Source organism: Danio aesculapii, chromosome 21 (genome assembly GCF_903798145.1).
Source record: "Danio aesculapii chromosome 21, fDanAes4.1, whole genome shotgun sequence".
Lineage (NCBI taxonomy): Eukaryota > Metazoa > Chordata > Actinopteri > Cypriniformes > Danionidae > Danio > Danio aesculapii.
Genome location: NC_079455.1, coordinates 14,201,175 through 14,221,993, shown reverse-complemented (window position 1 = coordinate 14,221,993; position 20,819 = coordinate 14,201,175). Strand labels below are relative to the sequence as shown.

Genomic DNA, 20,819 nt, shown 5'->3' with positions numbered 1-20,819 from the left:
TTGCTGTGAGGCGACAGTGCTAACTACTGAGCCACACAACTAATAATCAAACTGTCAATTTTAATTTGTGAAATATAGATATGCAGATATACGTATGTTGTATGGTTTTAACACTCACTGTGTGAAGTTATTCAAATAGTGTTATTATTGCTACATCTGATATACTTATCTTGTTCAGTATGAAGATTTAAGGCCCAAGTTGGTTTACCATCATTTGTCTCCTGAGGAAACAAAACAAAATATCACCAGGAGCCAAAATGTAGAATATACTCAACTTTACAGCACAAAACAACATGTTAATAGTAATTACATTTTTATTTTCTTGAGCAATGTTGCACTGGGTTGAAACATTCTACATGTAGCACACGATAGACACTAAAATAGCAAAGTATAAGAGTAAGAGTCTTAAATAAGAGTAAGCTTCAGAAGATGTGTGGCACTACTTTTGTATCATGTTCACATTAACACTGGCACCTTTATTATACGCTGTCATTTCTGCTGCTCAAACTTATTGTGTCTACAAACCTACAGTGCTACCTATATAGAGAAGAATTATTGTGCATCGCCTGCCTTTTCGACTTTGAAAATGCTGTCTAGGTAGACCGCTCACTGGGTTTTGCAACAAGCTCTTTGTTTCGCACATGCGCAGTCACTTCTTCCACTCAGCATCATGGCGGCCCCCGTAGACCTCGAGTTGAAGAAGGTAAAGGGTGGTTTTTGGTTATATATCCAGAAACCAAACGGGTTTATTACTTTGTTATGATAAAATACTGAATAAATGTTATTAAGCTTTGGTGGAGCAGAAAAAGGTACGAAATTGTATAAGCAACGCGATCTGTAACGTAGGTGCATGAGAAGCCTTTTAATGTGTATTGTTTGTTGTAAAGATATACAGCATCATATTTATAATTCACTAGTGTAAATCTTGTTGACATTAATATGGAAACACAGCAATCTATTAATACATCATTACATGTTATAAGAAGCTTTCAACATGGCTCATATTGTTTAGTTTTTGCTCATTCCTATCTACGTTATATATAAATAAAACAATATAACATGTAATGTGTTTAAATATGCTATAGGAGATGCCCAGTTTGTCTGGATTTGCTGTATTATATATTAGTTTGGTTAAAATATTATGCTGCTGTCAAAAAGAGCTGTCAAATGTTTTATCGTAGCTAGTCACATGCAAAATAATAGTTTGTATTTACAAAATATATAGTTATGCATATATCAATGTATATTTTATATGCACATTTATAGATTATAAAAAATATATTTATATTTATGTATAATTAGTATTTTATGCAAACATAATTTTTACATAATTCACATTTACAAATTATATATATATAAAGATTGTTATTTAGAAAATGTTTCTGTATTTTTCCAGGGTATCCGCGGGGTCTTAAGTGTTAAAATGTCTTAAATCTTAAAAATCCAATTTTAGGCCTTAAAAAGTCTTAAATGTACTGAAATGTGTTGTAGGTCTTAAATCTTTTTTTGACAGGTCTTAATTTTCCTTTGTTCATCTATAACAACCCAATCTGGGCATTAACACCTATACAATATCCAACAATCCCAATCTCAATAAAACTTTTAACTTTTTATTTAAAAAGAGCATTTAATTACTTTCCTTTGCATTTAATTACTACATTTGCTTAAAAGTTCTCCATTTATTTACTGCTGAGGATACTGACCTGACCTGTGTTTTGTATTATTAAATTATTATTATTGTAGACTGAAGTAATTGCCAGCTATGTTTTGTTCTATTCTTGCTAAGGGTCATAGTGTTTGTGAATCAATATTTTTGAAAATTGATCAAAAAGTATTCAAACAAAATTATTATTATTGAATTATTAAATGTAATAAATTTTTATCATTTTTTATATGGCAGGTGAAAATATTTTCAAACGGATATTCTTAAAAATGTCTTAAGTCTTAAATTTTACTTTGTGAAACCTGCAGAAACTCTGTATTTCATTCAGAAAACTAAATTTGTTGTGATTAAAAATCAAGGTAATTCCTGCCAAATTTAGATTTTTTAAGCTCATCTGAAGCAATGTGTTTTCTAAAACAGAATATAAACATGCATGGCCCTATTTTGTTATTTTATGCAAATTCAAAGGAAAAAAAATCAAATTTTATTGTATATTGTATATATGTAATTTAGATCACATCACAGCAGATTTCCTTTTACTCAGAACCTCAATCTTGGCATCTATGCAGGCTTTTGCAGAGCTGCAAGCTAAAATGGTTGACACCCAGCAGAAGGTGAAGCTGGCAGACCTGCAGATCGAACAGCTGAGTCGTGTGAAGAAGCACGCAAACCTCACGCATGGAGAGATTACATCACTTCCTGAAAGCACTCGGATGTTTGAGGGAGCAGGACGGATGTATGTATAATTCTGGAAGTGTCAAATCTGGACCCTTTACTCTCTCTGATGTTTTGACCTCCTCTTCCTTCCTTTATCCAGGTTTATTTTGCAGTCAAAAGGTGAGATCGCTAATCAGCTTTTGGAAAAGCAGAAGACGGCAGATGACAAGATAAAAGAGCTTGAGGTAAGTTAGGAGCAAAAAACAAATATAGTGTGCATGTAATAAATCTACATGTCCGACAAAGAACTGCAAATCAAAATGCAAAGGATAGGTCACCCAATTTTTAAATGTTTTACTTACTATTAACTCATCCACATCCATCACTTCTTTCTTTTTTTGTTGAACACAAAAGATATTTTAAAGAATGTTGGAAACTGGTGGCCACTGACATGAAAGTCATATAAGTATATAAGAATATACACTCGCCAGCCACTTTGTTAGGTACACTTTACTAGTACCTATTTGAACCCCCTTTGCCTTCAGAACTGCCTTAATCCTTCAGGGCATAGATTCAACAAGTTGCTCGGAATATTCCTCAGAGATTTTGATCCATATTGACATGATAGCATCCCGCAGTTGCTGCAGATTTGTCGGCTGCTTATCCATGATGCGAACCTCCCGTTCCACCACATCCCAAAGGTGCTCTATTGGATTGAGCTCTGGTGACTGTGGAGGCCATTTGAGTACAGTGAACTCATTGTCATGTTCAAGAAACCACTGTGGTCATGTACCCACAGTGATGGGTACACTGTGGTTATACAGGGATGGACATGGTCAGCAACAATACACAGTTAGGCTGTGGCACTGACACAATGCTCAATTGGTACTAATGGGCCCAAAGCATGCCAAGGAAATATCCCCCACACCATTAGACCACCACCAGCAGCCTGAACCATTGAGACAAGGCAGGATGGGTCCATGCTTTCATGTTGTTGATGCCAAATTCTGACTCTACCATCCGAATATCGCAGCAGAAATCGAGACTCATCAGACCAGGCAACATTTTTCCAATCTTCTATTGTCCAATTTTGATGAGCCTGTGCGAATTGTTGCCTCAGTTTCCTGTTCTTAGCTGACAGTAGTGGCACCCGGTGTGGTCTTCTGTAGCTGTAGCCCATTCACCTCAAGGTTTGACGTGTTGTACGTTCAGAGATGCTCTTCTGCATGCCTCGGGTGTAACAAGTGGTTATTTAAGGTACTGTTGCCTTTTTATCAGCTGGAACCAGTCAGGCCATTCTCCTCTGACCTCTAGCATCAACAAGGCATTTGTGCCCACAGAACTCCAGCTGGATATTTTTTTCTTTTTTTCTGACCATTCTCTGTAAACCCTAGAGATGGTTGCGCGTGAATCTCAGTAGATCAGCAGTTTCTGAAATACTTAGACCAGCCCATCTGGCACCAACAACCATGTCACATTCAAAGTCACTTACATCACCTTTCTTCCCCATTTTGATGCTCAGTTTGAACTGCAGTAGATCGTCTTGACCATGTCTACATGCCTAAATGCATTGGGTTGCTAGTAGAAGTACATATAGAAGTATATAGAAGCTTCTGGTTTTCCAGTCTTTTGTGTTCAACAGGAGAAAGAGATTCAAGCAAATTGAAAGTGAGTAGCTCCTTATTGGGTTAACTATTCATTTAAAATAGTCTGTTTTATCTGTGTGTATCATCTTAAAATTCTTAATGGATTGTGGTGTTTTTATAATCCATCAGCTAAAGAAAAAAATCATCAAATGCTAATGATAAACAGAACATTTTCATGCCTTGATTTGGATGCAAAAGGTTTTTTCTTTTAACAGTAAGACTTTAGGGGGGTGGCACGGTGGTTAAGTGGTTAGTATGAATATCTCACAGCAAGACGGTTGCTGGTTAGAGTCCTGGAGGTGTTTCTGTTTGCATGTTTTCTCTGTGTCTGCTTGGGTTTCCCCCACAGTACAAAACATGCGATAAAGATGAAGTGGATACACTAAAATGGCCATAGAGTGTGAATAAGAGAGTGTGTGAGTGTTTCCCAGCACTGAGGGTTGTGCTCTCAGTTTTGGTTTGTGGCAGGAAGGACATCAGCTGGTAAAACAAATGCAAGAGTAATTGGCAGTTCATTCTTGCTGTGGCGACCCCTGATACAGCAGGGACTAAGCACAGAGTTTGTACGCCGCTCTCATACAGCATTAAAATAACAGCAATTATACTTTAATATAACATCACTAACTGCGTCATCCATACAGTATAGGTGCTTTAACCTGATTGCTTAGAACACAGATAGACTTAGACAATCTCAACATGTGTGCGTAAAATCCAAAACAAAATCACCAATGATTACAAGCAAGTCTCCTCCAATAAGGAACACACACACACACACACACACACACACACAAAGAATGCTTATCTACTTCAAGGATGTCTTGCATCTTATCAGAACGGTACAATAAACATCTTTCTACTGGCAGCTAACTAATAGATAAAAAGTTTCTCACACACAATAGAATTTTAAAAGAATTAACAGCTTTTCCATTTCATCAAAATCCAGTTCTACATGAGGAAGGGACCTGAAGATGCTGAGCAAACATATCACTTGGCATACAGAAAAAGCAACGAGGCACGTCATTCCAGTTTTACTTCAGTTTAACCATAGGGTCATCACATGATCTAGGCATTTAAACACAAATTTAATGGAGAAGCATATTGGCGACACGGTAGCTCAGTGGGTAGCGCTGTCGCCTCACAGCAAGAAGGTGGCTAGTTTGAGTCCCGACCGGACCAGTTGGCATTTCTGTGTGGAGTTTGCATGTTCTCGTATTCGCATGGGTTTCCTCTGGGTGCTCCAGTTTCCCCCACAGTCCAAAGACATGTGCTTTAAGTGAATTGGAGAAACTAAATCGACTTTAGTGTATGAGTGCGTGTGTGTGAATGAGTTATGGGTGTTATCCAATACTGCGGCTGGTAGAGCATCTGCTGCAAAAAACGTTTGGCTGAAACAACGGTTGGTTGTTCATTCCGTTGTGGCGATTCCTGATAAATAAGCCGAAGTAAAATTAATGATTAAAAATTGGTATCCCTCCAACTTTGCTTCAAGTATACATTCTCTCCTATTGTAATAAAGGCAACAACTAAAACAAACAAAAAAAAGATTATAAAACACATTTTTAAAATGATGTCATCAGTACTTTATAGAATAAAGCAAAAATATGTTCCTCTCAAAGATGCAACTATAAATCCTAAATCCAGACACAGACAAATGTATAAGTGCTTTCTTAAAGCATTCACACGGCCTGCAGTTTTGTAGCATTCTCCACATGTTTTTTTTTTTTTTCAAAACTCTCATGCTCTTGCGGTTATTTTTCCCCTCAGCAATATGTGCATGTTTCCCCCACACTTTTGCAAGTTCACTCAGAATGTCACACTCGTTGATTGTGGGCTTAAGCCCCCGGTCTTGTTTTTAGCTCTGTGGTGTGTTCATGGAGAAGCATGTGTGGTTAAGATGATGGGCAGACGTCACAGCGTTCCATTTCTTTGGTAAAACCACAAGAGATACGCAGCCCTCATGATGCACTTATCTTCTCACAAAAACATGCACTTGCTGCATGCCACAATGTTTCTATTGTATCTGTATATTATTAGAGCCATTAAAATAAAACCTCTCCTACTTCTGGAGATTTATTCGTCCTTGTAAATAATCTTCTGCCAGCCCCCATGTTTGTAAAATAATTCCTAAATGCTTTGTGAAATCCTTAGTCAGTCATTTTAACAAGAAAGTCGTACTATAATTCCATACGTAGTCTAACATTCCGTAGGTGGAAAAACATTCTCTAAAAGAACTGATGTATTCATTCTTGGTTTAACTTACCAAGAAGTCATTGTAAGGAAACAGTGATGACAGATGTCATCGTCGTCATCGGTGTGTGTGGCTTTATGAAAATGACGGATGCATTTGATTCAGTGTCGCATCAATTTGTTTCCTTATGTGGGGTGTTGAATCGCAGATTTTGTCACGGGTTTCCCAGCATCACAAACCTTTGGTCTGAAGTTTTACTAAAATCCCCCCCACCATGTGAATATGTTCTGATGTAATATTGATATTATGATACAACCGTAGTCCTGTGTGTGTGTGTGTGTGGTGATTGCACTTGTTTTATTTAGTTTATTTATATCTCATATAAGCTAATTTAAAAATGAACTGCATGATATAAATTCAATTATTATGTTAGAAAAGCATGTTGTCCAATATATTCTGGTCTTTTTAGCTGTTTATTTGTTAAATAATCAGAAGGAAATTTAATGGTAGTACATTACTTATGTGCATCAAATCAGCATTGAGTAATTCCTGATTGCTATTACAGCCAACATTTTACTTTTTTTTCATTAAACAGTTCATTAGAAGTAAAGTCCTACAATACTGTTATCCTTTCAGTTGAAACAGGAGTGGAAGTGCATACAAAGTTTAATTCATGACATGCAGATGCAGACTTACAGTACCAACAAATAAAGGCACAGGGAAGAAACACATAAAATATAAAACCATATATTTGCACCCACACACAGTTTAGAAGGGTCTCAGCGGGTCTTAAGTTTCAACAACAAAATTTTTGTTGTTTTTTTTAAATAATTTTAAACAGGTCTTAATTTCCTTGTGTCCAACACCCAATCGCCTATATTCCATCTCAAAACTTATTTTTTTCATATTTAGGTTGTTATTGCAAAGAGATACAATTCACAACAACTGTTAGACATTTTTACAGTAAAATCTCCAAATTAAATTCCCTAAATAGGGAAAGAAATCTAAAGCAACACATCCTTTTACATGATCTTCCATTAATACAAAAACTATTTACAAAAGTAACTGGGCCATTAGAAAAAAAATGTTAGTGTTTAGCCTTGCAATAGTCTAAAATTTGATTAATTATGGTTTTAAAAGAGTCTTAAAAAGTCTTTAATTTTATTTGAAGAAACCGGCAGAAACCCTTTTTAATTTTATATGATTTATCTTATTACTTTAATTGGTCTTTGAAATAATTGATGACGAACCATTGAATTCTTGATCGTCAGGTGGTGCTATGGCCAAGACGCTTAGCAGAATGCATTGTTTTCTCTTAAATAAATGAGTTAGAGTCAATTACTCCAGTTATACAAGAAGAATTATCCCAGTTATACATTATTTATAGACTTATGGACATTGTTCACATGTTGCCGTTTAAGACATTTGTCAGATTTTTGTGTGTAGACTAGTATTTTTTTTTTAAATGTTTTACCCAAAGTCCTTTGTTTTTTATCATTATTTTTAACTGTTGTAGGCTGTGAAATAATAGAAAGTTCTTCATAAACATTTTTAGTGATCTTGAACTGTAATGCGGTCAAGACAACTACTTGAGCTGTGTGTTTATCGGATAATAATAGTACACCTAGAGTGCTCATCAGATTCAAGCATTTAACAGCCCTGTAGTACAATTAAGCTTAATGTGTGTTGATTATAGCTGTTGTTGGCAAATAAATCTATAGTGGATATGAACAGTATCAAACTCCTAGTAATGCAATTTTGGATGTATATCAGAACTGGTGGGAGGCGTTCGTTGCCTTAGTGTCTCACTAGTGACAATATACAGCCATATTGCTTTGCTACGAGTGTGATATTGCATTTATACAACAGTTCGATGGCATAATTGTGTATATAAAAAGAAGAAAATCAAACACAGAGAGTCTCAAAAATGCGTTTGTACGAGGAACTACTTTCTTCCGCCATTCATTCACATCTGCAGCTGACATCAGAACAGCAGAAACTGTCGCTACTTCACCAACTTCATTTTAGAGCTAGTGTTTGAATGATTCTCTAGTGTAATGTCTAAAGTGATAACTGACATTTTAAGGTTGTAAGGCTGAACGGCGTGAAATGCCATCAGTCTACAGACATTTCCCAGTATTTCTCTGAAAAAGCCAAAGCAAAGAAAACACTAGCAGTTTACTATTATATAAACACAGCACTACAACATACTAAAGAGAGAGATCGACTTAGAATGCCACTTACCTGTTTAATAATGATTTCATCAGCAGTAGTTTGAAATCGAAAAGAAAATGCTGAGTTTTTCTCCACTATTATGCGGTCTCTGCTGCCATCTTGTGATGCAACTGTCTATGCTCTGCTTAGTATGACATGCAGGCTGATGGCTGCCGATCTCCGAAATAATAAATATTTAAAATAGGCACTATCCTTATAAATAAACTGCATAGTTGCAATCTAAACAACTACATTATCGCCTGTAAAAGCCTCAGAAGTACATAATAATACATAATAATTTTCAAACTGTAGTGAGTTTATTGATCTGCTGTCAGTCAATGTGGGCGGAGTAATTCACAAGAGTGAAGAGGCTGTAAGAATGTTGTCATTGCAGAATATTGCACAGATTCGAGGACCAGACAGACAATTTGAGATTCGAGAATAAGACAGAACTGTTGTATAAACATTTATAAATATATCTCTGCCTCATACAGTGCTCTGAATTCTAATCAGATGGCAGCTGAGATGTTTAAGACACTCGCTGTTTTCTGAAAGTGAGTTTTGAGATAAAAAATTGGGTCGGTACAGGTCACCCTTATCAGGCTTGCATTTCCACTACCAAGGGTACCCTTTTGGTGAGCGTGGTGTATAACAGAAAGTTTCAGTCAACGTCATTTTTGCTCGAAAAAATGTCTACAGTAAAGCTGAATGGGTCACTCACATATCATATGAGATGCACTTCTCACAAAACAGATGCTTCATACACATAAATACTTCTGTATAGATGTTTATTACTAACTTTTCTATGAACATGAGTTGATTATAACTGCAGATCAATGACAGTGCGAAATAGCCTACTGTAACGTCTGTAATTATATTATATAAAATAAATAAATAAATGCAACATATATGAACACATACTGACCCTTACAGTCTCCGATATGTTACCAATTACAGATAAACTACACAAAGCAGACATTTAGTACTTATTTAGGTTAAAAAACAACAGGAAATATAGCCCACAGACAGAGCAAACCTCTCATCTGTGTCTGTAATTTTCAGTAGCACATGTAGCCTCTTTTAGAGAGCAATTCCATCTTTCTGAGTTCATAATAGTCCAAAAGGTGAAGATAATAGTTAAACAAGAATAAGTAAAAAAAATAATAATAATGTGCTCCTTTTTTTCAGCTTCTCCTTTTTTTCGCGCTTCACTCTCACGTTTGTCAGTATCTGACAGGATCGGGTTTTAAACGCACGTCAATAATCAAGCGCACGTTATTATTATCAGCTCAAGAAGTTTGTTATTTCAGATATAACGTTAGACGCACGGCGAGCGCAAGCAAGAAAGCGAAACCACTTGCACTTCAGACTTAAAAACTATGGAGCACAGGGTAAATCTGCTCTTCTTTTTGGCTTTGTAGCTGTTCATCAAGACGATGACAAAGTTTGTTTGAGCCCGGGTAGACAATGGCTCATTATTATATGTATATATAATTCCGCAGTAATTTCTCGCTGTGTATTTCAAACATGGCAGGTTTTTGATTTCATTCTGGCTTGTTGCGTAAGTATGGCTGTTTCCACTGTCAAAAGGCGTACCAAACCAAACCGAACCGTACCATACTGTACAACTCAGTGGAAACGGGCCATAAGTGACTGGCGTTCAACTTGTCTGTTGAACACATTTGATGGTTGACCAGTGTTCATTTTTTCACCATTGTGTGAATCAATAACGTTATAGACATTATGCACATGAAACAGATTCTGAGCTTGTAAGTTAAGACCACATCATTCACAGTGTGGACAAAAGCATTCAGGCTGAACTTCTCACTGATGTCATTGTTCATAACAGAATAAAAAGGCTGTCGTATAGATGTTTACCTGAACTTCACAAGCAACCGTGGCCACCTGTAGACTCAAGGGAGGTCAGGCTTTCTGACAAAGGGATCTTCTGTTTCAACAGCTCTCAGATCTGTGCTGTTATTTTTAACTTGCATGACATAAGAGAGATGCTTTTGTTAGCAACCTACCTTTATCATTTTCACAGTTTCTTTTTCTCATGACCCACATCAGTTGAAAAGCACCGCCTGTCATTGAGTCCTTCTCTGTATCTTTCATGAGGCGAAGATATTTTAAGATTTGGAAAAGTTCATGAGAAGGATAGAGGGAAGTGTTTATTTCCTTATGATGGAAATTTAATGTCATGTTCTAAAAATACTGTTAACTGTTATCTCACAGTGCACAATGGTAATTGCTTTAGAGATGGTTTAAATTTCCTGTCAGACTAAATAAACAAGCTCATGAAAGCGTGAATAGCTGTAATCTTTCAGTATTGTACCACATCATGTCAGCTGTAGTGTAATTTGTCAAGTTTCACTTAATCCTGTGGTAAATTATATGCATTGGTCATACAGCTCTGGAAAAAAATTAAGAGACCACTTACCAGTTATTACCAGTTTAATTGCTTATATTTAATAGTTTCAGTGAAATATGAACAGAAAATTTGATTATTTAGAGCATTTACACTTGAAATCAGAATTATTAGCCCCCATTTGAATTTGTTTTTCTATTTTAAATATTTCTCAAATGATGTTTAACAGAGCAAGGACATTTTGACAGTATGTCTGATAATATTTTATTTTGTCTCATTTGTTTTATTTCGGCTAGAATAAAAGCAGTTTTAAATTTTTTAAAAACCATTTTAAGGTCAAAATTATTAGCCCTTTAAGCTATTTTTCCCCCGATAGTCTACAGAACAGAAATTGGGGAAAAAATAAACAGGGGGGGAGGGGGGCTTCAACTGTATGTACTGAAAATGATCATTGTCAATATAACACATTCAATATTTTCCACCAACTTTAATACCATAAATGCCAAAGCTAAGAAAACACTGAATTACAACTCTATAGAATAATAATCTGCCTAATTATGAAGGAGAGGTTAAAAGATTGAAAGAGAGACATATTATATTCATTATTTATGTATTTCAAACTTCATCTTATTAAAGCATTGGTTTGAATGTCTGCTGAGGAAAGCAATATTAACAGTTAAGTGGATTTACCATAACAGTAATGATTTTTTTCCCTTCCAATAAAAAAGTTAGGGAATAGAGTAAGATCACTATAAACACAGACAATTTTATTGTACAACATTATTTCATTAATACAGCTGTTATTTATTTAACATACAATTGAAGTCAGAATTATTAGCCCCCGTTTATTTTTCCCCCCAATATCAGATTAACGGAGAGAAGATTTTTTTTCAACACATTTCTTAACACAATAGTTTTAATAACTCATTTCTAATAACTGATTTATTTTATCTTTGTCATGATGACAGTGCATAATATTTTACCTGATATTTTTCAAGACACTTCTATACAGCTTAAAGTGAAATTTAAAGGCTTAACTAGGTTAATTAATTTAACTAGGCAGGTTAGGGTAATAAGGCAAGTTATTGTATAACGATGGTTTGTTCTGTAGACTATTGAAAACAAATATAGCTTAAAAGAACTAATAATTTCAACCTTAAAATGTTTTTTTTTATTTTTTTATTAATAACTGCTTTAATTCCAGCCGAATTAAAACAAATAAGACTTTTTCCAGAAGAAAGAATATTATCAGACATACTGTGAAAATTTACTTGCTCTGTTAAACATCATTTGGGAAATATTTAAAAAAGAAAAAAAATCAAAGGGGGGCTAATAATTCAGATTTTAACTTTATATAATTTACTGAATGACAATACATAAATAATAACAATAAGCAAAACAAATAAAATGGTCAGTGTCCTAATTTTTATATAGCATTTAATTTACACTGCCCTTAATCAAATTGCTTTGTTCTAGAACAAATAATATATAATTAATACCACATTTTTAAAATATATTTGTTTTAAATTCCATTTTTTATACACTACCTGACAAAAGTATTGTCATCAATCCCAGTTGTAAGAGAAGCAAATAATAACTTGACTTCTAGTTGAAAAAGTGACAGAAGGTAGATTTTTTTCAATGAATCTGTTGAACTGCATCCCAATCATCACAAATACTGCAGAAGACCTATTGAACCTGCATAGACCAAGATTCTCACAGAAATCGGCCATGTTTGATGAAGGAAAAATCATGGTTTGGAGTTACAGTCAGTATGGGGGCGTGCGAGAGATCTGCAGATTGGATAGCAACATAGACAACCTGAGGTATCAAGACATTTGCTGGAGATTACATTACAAACCACAGGAGAAGGCAAATTCTTCAGCAGGATAGTGCTCCTTCTCATACTTCAGCCTCCACATCAAAGTATCTGAAAGCAAAGAAGGTCAAGGTGCTCCAGCATTGGCCAGCCCAGTCACCAGAAATTAACATTATTGAGCATGTCTAGGGTAGGATGGAGGAGGCATTGAAGATGAATCCAAAGTATCTTGATTAACTCTGGGAGACCTGCAAGAACTCTTACTTTGCCATTCCAGATGACTTTATTAATAAGTTATTGGAGTCATTGCAGAGATGTATGGGTGCAGTCCTCCAAGCTCATGGGAGTCATACACAATATTATTATTTTTCCACTGCACCATGACTTTATATTCTATACTGTACATTATTTCTGTTAAGTGACCAGACTTTTGTCAAAGCAAAGTCAGAACCTAATGTCCTAATTAAATCATTAAATGTCAAGGCATTATTATATTTTATTTTGGTCAAATAAGCATAATTTAGAGGCTTTTGCCTTTTATAGAAGCCACTTTGTATACCAGCTAATCAACTAGAAGTCAAGTTATTATTTGTTGTTCCTAAAACTTGGATAGGCGACAAGACTTTTGTCAGGTAGTGTATGTCACGTTTAACTACAATAGAGACATACACCAGATTCCAAAACAACTGTCTGTGGTAAGGATGCTCTCACTTGTAAATGCCTACTGATATGCTGCAACCATCGGAAAAAACATTTTCATTAAATGGGTATCCTTATAAATAAACAGCAGTTTAATCAACTGCTTTCTTTAAAACTACATTGTGACACACCAACAGCAGGCAATTTGGTCAAATTATAATGAGTTTAATCCTCCGCCATGATACTTGCAATGAGGAAATGCTGCATATGGAGTGATAATCGTTAGAATATTCTGTCTTTGCACTATTTTGACACTGGAAACAGTTCAAATCAAAACCACAGTTGCACATCTCTGAACAAAACAATGATGATTTATCTCTTAATGAATCTGTGGTATTGAACAAAATGGTCAACTAAATGACTCAGCGTTTCACTTTTAAAGACAGTCACTTCTTTTGTCCATAAATTAGTCTGCCATTTTTAACGAAATGTGTGACCGGATGACCGAATGTAATTGTAAAAATAGTTCTGGTTAACTCGGCAGAATGCATTTAAAAATAGACTACGAAGAGTGAAATGGGAAGTAGCATTCTTGAATGTAAGAGATGATAAGAGAGTTATTCCAATGGCGAGTGGAAGAAGGGCAGACGCCTCCAGCTGTTTCTTTGAAATGGGCCTTCGAATTTCAGAGGTCTTCAAGGAGAATGAGAGATATGATCTGAATCACAGACCTTTGATATGAGTGTATAAAGAGATGGAATACGGGATGGGTGGGACATGTAGTAAGTCCAGTCTGCTTTGATCTCTCTGGGTCTGATGTGTCATGCCGACTTGTTTCTTCATCTCTTTCCAGCTGTTGAAAATGTAGATCAGTATTTTTTGGTGACCCTTTCAAGAATTAACACATTTTTTTTTCTTATGTATCAGATTGAGGACAGTTAATCTTTCTTTCTTTCTTTCGTTCGTTCTTTCTTTGGTTGTTTGTTTTTTTCTTTCTTTCTTTCTTTCTTTCTTTCTTTCTTTCTTCTTTCTTTCTTTCTTTCTTTCTTTCTTTCTTTCTTTCTTTCTTTCTTTCTTTCTTTCTTCCGTCTGTCTGTTTGTTTGTTCATTCATTTGTTTTTTCTTTCTTTTTGTTCTTTTCTTTTTTGTTCTTTTCGTTCTTTTCATTCTTTTCTTTCGTTATTTTCTTTCTTTTTATTTTTACATTCTTTTCGTTCTTTCTTACTTATCTTTATTTCTTCTAATTCTTTTCTTTCTTTTCATTCTTTTCATTCTTTTCTTTTTTTCGTTCGTTTTTTCTTTTCGTTCTTTTCTTTCTTTGTTCTTCGTTTTTTCTTTCTTTTCGTTTTTTCTTACTATTCGTTCTTTCTTACTTTCTTTTTTTGTTATTTCTTTCTTTCTTTCTTTCTTTCTTTCTTTCTTTCTTTCTTTCTTTCTTTCTTTCTTCCGTCTGTCTGTTTGTTTGTTCATTCATTTGTTTTTTCTTTCTTTTTGTTCTTTTCTTTTTTGTTCTTTTCGTTCTTTTCATTCTTTTCTTTCGTTATTTTCTTTCTTTTTATTTTTACATTCTTTTCGTTCTTTCTTACTTATCTTTATTTCTTCTAATTCTTTTCTTTCTTTTCATTCTTTTCATTCTTTTCTTTTTTTCGTTCGTTTTTTCTTTTCGTTCTTTTCTTTCTTTGTTCTTCGTTTTTTCTTTCTTTTCGTTTTTTCTTACTATTCGTTCTTTCTTACTTTCTTTTTTTGTTATTTCTTTCTTTCTTTCTTTCTTTCTTTCTTTCTTTCTTTCTTTCTTTCTTTCTTTCTTTCTTTCTTTCTTTCTTTCTTCAGTAAATAGAAATGAAGCTCACAATGAATTGACCAAAAGAATCAAGCCTCATTCACACTAAGAGCGACTCGCAGCAGCAAACCGATAAGCGATCGTTCATTTCAACAGAGAATGAGCGACGTCCTGCGATCTCAAGCTACATCTTTTTTGTAAATCATTCTTTTAATTAGTGTTTGTTTTAGCATTGATTGCTGTTAATTTAATAACAATTTTATTATAAATAGGCTAATTATTTTATAATAATGTAACCAGTTTAGTTTAAATAATAATCGTAATAGTAGTAATAATTTAAACAGTTTATAATGCTTAAAAGACATTTCATTACATTTAGTTCTTAAAACTTTCAGCTAAATAACAAATTGCATAAATAGCATTTTAATCTAATTTAAATCTGAAAACTATATTAAATATATTAAATAGCATGAAAGTTCTTTTGAAACCTTTTCATCTTTAGCGTCAACCAATTTTGCATTGGATAAGTCACCTCTTTGCTTTTAATTGCGACATTTTTTTTTTTGCGTATTACATTCCATGGAATTGTACATGTTTTGGACACAGGGTTTGTCACATATGTATATGAAAACATGTTTATCTTCGAGTGCCATTGCCCATGTGAGACATGATATGGCATTTGCATTTCCTTCTTTAGCCCAAAATATCAAGGTAAAGGAATTTGCATATCTGACTAATTTATTTTACTATGTAATGAATTACTCATCCACAAGTGACTTTTGCGTCACTTAATGCTATTGACGTTATTTACAGGAACTGTGCATTTAATAAGCATTTGAATTGGAAGGAAGTACACCTGAAGTGTAAATGAGGCTTCTGTGATCATGGGTGATCATCTAGTATTTATTCACTGTGTGTGTTCTGCATCGAGTCTGGGCCTGTCTCTCTTTGGCTGCGGTGCACTGGGCAGTTTGGGTGTATTTCCAGGCTTGGCCGTGACATCATCCTGAATAAATGCAGGGCTGCTGACTTCTGGAACGATGCCCAGGGCTTCCCTCAATTGGCTGACAGTGAGAGAGAGCCCAGCCGCATCACATAAGAAGTGTCTGATCAAAAGCGATGACAGATAGTTTCATTCCACTGTGACAGACACGTATCTCATAGAGAGTAGTGGGGTTGATTATTTCCTTTTGCATATTGAATGTTTTTAAAATATAAACTATCTACCGTTAGGATAATCTTCAAATTGTGTTAATCCAAAAAAAGAATTTACAAATTTGAGAACTTTTGAAAATTTTTCACGGATTTCTCATAGGGACATTTTTACAAGAATGTAAGAATTCAGTACAAGCTTCACAAATTCAAGTTAGATTCAAGACAAACAATTCCAAACTTGTTAAACTGTGTTTACAAATTAATATGTTTTAATGAGCCACTATTTTGCATTATAAAAGGTCATATTTTGGTTTTGGGGATCTCCAACAACAGGCTGATATGCATGCAAGGTCAAAAAACACTTTCATTCTCTTATAATATCCATTTATTTTACCTAATTATCCAAACGACTCCCATATAATTCGTTCAGCGATTCATTTGTTCCCAAACCCCTCCTTAGCATGATGCTAATCTGCGCTGATTGGACAAATGACCTAGTCTGTTGTGATTGGTCGGCTGGGTTCAGCACGAGACAGAAATGCCCACCACTACAATGAAGTAGCATACAGAGTATGTGTGAGCCCAATGCAGGAATGCAATAAAGCAATGCAGTTAAACTCAAGCATATTACTCTACTCTTAACTCTAACCCCAAGTAATAACAACAACACACATTCGGCATTAATCCACACAGTGGCAAAACTATTTAGAAAATTTGCCATGTGTATAACAAACAGCTGATGGTGGCCATAGCAAAGGCAAACAGCAGAAGAGTTCAGAAACATGTTTAAATCAGTAAAGGAAGAAACACGCATTGTGTTTTGGATGCAGTATGTGAACAGCCCCATGAAGGTTTAAGCTGAGAGATACAGTACAAGCACTGATCTATAATTGATAAGAGATTACAAGCCGTGCAGAGCGATTACAAATTACAACACACAATTAAACACTTATTTTTCAAACTACACAAAATGAGGCAACAATTTTAATTGCACTTACATGTTATGATCAGGAGGAAAAAGAAACTGGTCCATATGAACTGTAACAGTTACTAGCAAAGTCCCTGTCGAAGTCTGACAAAGTCTCATACATAATAGTCTCTGTTGCTCCTTCCTTTAATAACGAACGACTGACAAGTCCCATGTTTCAGCGTAGGTTATGATATCAAAAGTCAGAAAAATGACAGGAATAAACACAGCACTAGGTTGGCTATACTGTGGTGGAGTTGTTGTGAAAATGAACTTTAACCCTTTATTTCCTGCAGCCGAATCTCCATCTGTCAGTGATCGTCATCTTCATGTCATGATCAGTCCCGTGATTCCCCGCGTTCCACTTGTGTCTGAAGGGAAAGCGTGTTCACATTTTACTGGAACCGGTACTACATATTTGGTGATGTACTGTTTCGATGTCAACACGTTCAAGCAAAAGATCCAAACCCAACTCGATTCATTCATTCGACTCCGAGTCGACTGATTCGTTAAAGAATCAATAGTTTTAAACACGGTGCACTTTCAGATTTAAACCTCAGACGGATGTTTCCATTCACTTAGTGCTGTTTTACGCATGGAAGCTCATTTTCAAAAACCCATAATAGAGGCTCTTTAATGAAAACAGAGGTTTCTGTCCATTCACTGTTTAGTTCAAGTTATCAAAACTTTAAAAAAAAAGTTTTAACTCAATTATGATTAATGAATGATTATTATTCATTCATTCATTTTCTTTTCGGCTAAGTCCCTTTATTAATCTGGGGTTGCCAACTTATCCAGCACATGTTTTATGCAGCGAATACCCTTCTATCTCTGGGAGACATCCATACACACTCACTCACTCACTCACTCTCATACACTACGGACAATTTAGCCTTCCCAATTCACCTGTACCGCATGTCCTTGGACTGTGGGGGAAACCGGAGCACCCGGAGGAAACCCACGCGAATGCAGGGAGAACATGCAAACTCCACACAGAAATGCCAACTGACCCAGCCGAGGCTCGAATCAGCGACCTTCTTGCTGTGAGGCGACAGCACTACCTACTGCGCCACTGCGTCACCTAACGATTATTATTTTTTATTTAATAAATTTTTTTGCCCCATAATTCACTGACAAGTTTTATATGTCATCTAAAGGCATCTCTGGCACAGCTTCCTATCATCGTCAATGTAGTGCAAAGTAACAATAAGTCCTTCGTCCTACTTGACCAGAGATCAGATGTTGCTGCAAAGTGGCAGCAGAAGTAAAAATCAGCCACAGCCTTTAACAGAGCGGTGTCACATGACATGTAGGGAAAGTAATTGAAAAAATCGTTCTTGAAAAGTTAGATCGATTATAGGTTCTGTTGATTTTGATTACTTTTCAATTAATCGCTCAGCCCTAGGAAATTTCATAAAATGAATCCTCTTGAATCCAGTAGAATCTATTCTTCATTGTGTCTGGAGGTTTGATGCACTTAAAGAGCACCAAGCATTGTTTGATGACGGTTTCTTTTTGACCTGGTGGACAGCAATAAGTAGATCAGTCTCTCCAGCAGCATTACTCTCAGCAGTGAGTGCTCATGGACAGGGTGTTCAGGTGTACATATAACTTTTTTGGTCTGGTTCTCAAAGTAGTACCTGGAGATGTTGCTTGGTCTTTACTCTGTTTATTGCTCAGCCATCCTGTTATATATATTTAAACACCTATTTTGACATATCGTCACCTTGGAGTTATAAGGTTCTATCTGCATTCTGAATGATTTTGAGATATTGAGCTTCAAAGTTTTAGCATTCCATATAGCAAACGGTATGTGTGAAACATTTGTTGTTTAAATAAAAAGTCTTAAAATGTAAATAATTTATAAAAAACGTCCCAATATCTTTAAATTCTAAACAATAAGTTGTATTGATTTGCACATGTTGCTGTATCGTAACTCAATTTCTGTTGCTCAGATTTATATATGCGTAACCGCACAATCAGATAGGTTCTTAACATCTGGCTTGATTGGCCTGGCTTGCAGTCTCGCACCATAGTTTGATTGACAACCCCCACTCATATATGAACTTTAGACATTTTATTTTGTTTGTACACTTAGTGGTATATTCTCTTTTCTTTCTTTTTTTTTTTTTTACAGTGGACTCTTACAGTTCACAGTTAGACTGCAAGTCCATCCCTACACACAAAGTCAATGTAATTTTACATTCCTCCAAGCCATAAGCATGGGAAGATTTCATGATCTTGTGTACTATGTTTGACACCATTTGAATCACATCCAAATGAATTAAATCTGAGGTAAACTAAATCCAAAGGCTGAAGTGCAAAACATCTTCTATGGCACAATATCTGGTATACATTTATATATTTTAGCACATGCTTACCAGCGTACCTGTTATGTGCATGACCCAGAACATGTCCCTCTTTTCGTCTGGATTTTAGCACACATGTAACAGTCCAAATTTAAGGTGTTGTTTGTTATTACTCACAACACGAGCATTGCTCTGCACATCCTATACACTCCAATTGCCTGGAGAACCCTCACTTTATTTCCACTGTTTAGGCATGGGCCGGTATTGAGATTTTGACGGTATCACGATATTGTGATTACTGCACTAAATTAAGTTCTTTTTAATTGTCTGGGTAAAAAACAAAACATTTTCCCCCTTTGAACACAATATATTTTATTTTGAGAATTATTAAAAATATTTTGGAGCAGTAAACATGTCAGGCTAAATAATTAAAATGAATCATTGACTTCTGCTGTTTTCATTAGTTTCAAAAACACTAATATCTTTACAATTTAGAACAGCATCTTTGGATATCTTTTCTGCTGGAGATACTGTTGTCCTAAGAAACAAACAAAACAAGCAAAAAAAAAAACATAAAAATGTAACTTTTCCAAACCGTGGTATACATTGAAAACAGTTATCATCCCATGCCTACCCCCGGGTCCCTCCCAAATGCTGCCACTTGTTCCTCCACCAGCTGAGAGTGAATGCAATGCAATGGGATTTTACTGGAATCTCTTTGATTGGGTGGATGTGGACTCTTCCACTGCCTTGGTGGTTAGCTTAATTTTGTGCACTACCTTATTTTGGTGACTGGCAGCAAACCCCTGCAAACAGCATCATCATTCTCACTCTCTTGCCTCTCAACCACATAAACCAATTATATGTTTTTAAAATTAAGCATCAGAATTAATTTAACAAACATTTATGACCTTTTGATATGTTCTAAGTTTTGGTTGCATGGACTTCCAATTCAGGTACAAAACCCTCTTGCATTTCGAAGTCAAAGCCTTTTCTACCTATTAGAAATATCTTGCCTTTTTTCATAAGAATACTTTTGTAAATCTGACCCAGAGCACACACATCTGCTTAAACATTGCATAATCATGCATTGTTCGGGGTATCTGAAATGTCTTAAATTTCAAAAACTGAAATTTATGCCTTAAAAAGTCTTAAATTCACTTAAATATTGTGGTGTAGGTCCATGTAAAGCTACCCAATCGAACCAACACCTATCAATCACTAACATTCCATCTCAATAAAAGTTTCAACAAAAGTTTAATAATTAACTCTATTTACCATGGTTTAATTATCTTATTTACAATAACATTTATTTTAATGGTTTTTTTATGTTTTAACTGGGAAATTAGACAAATTATTTAGTCTTGTGCAAGTCTGAAATTTCATTCAAAATGGTCTTAAAAACGTCTTAAAG

General features: G+C 35.2%; 1 protein-coding gene across 1 annotated transcript in view; it reads left to right on the top strand.

Moving 5' to 3' along the window:
• Window positions 1–631: 631 nt before the first annotated feature.
• The window catches only part of pfdn1 (prefoldin subunit 1), a 38,185-nt gene continuing 17,997 nt past the window's right edge, over window positions 632–20,819 (top strand). Inside the window, exons 1-3 of the mRNA XM_056446318.1 lie at window positions 632–703; window positions 2,233–2,399; window positions 2,481–2,565. Coding sequence (XP_056302293.1) covers window positions 671–703; window positions 2,233–2,399; window positions 2,481–2,565 — 285 coding nt within the window. The 5' untranslated portion in view covers window positions 632–670. The remainder of the gene's footprint in view (window positions 704–2,232; window positions 2,400–2,480; window positions 2,566–20,819) is intronic.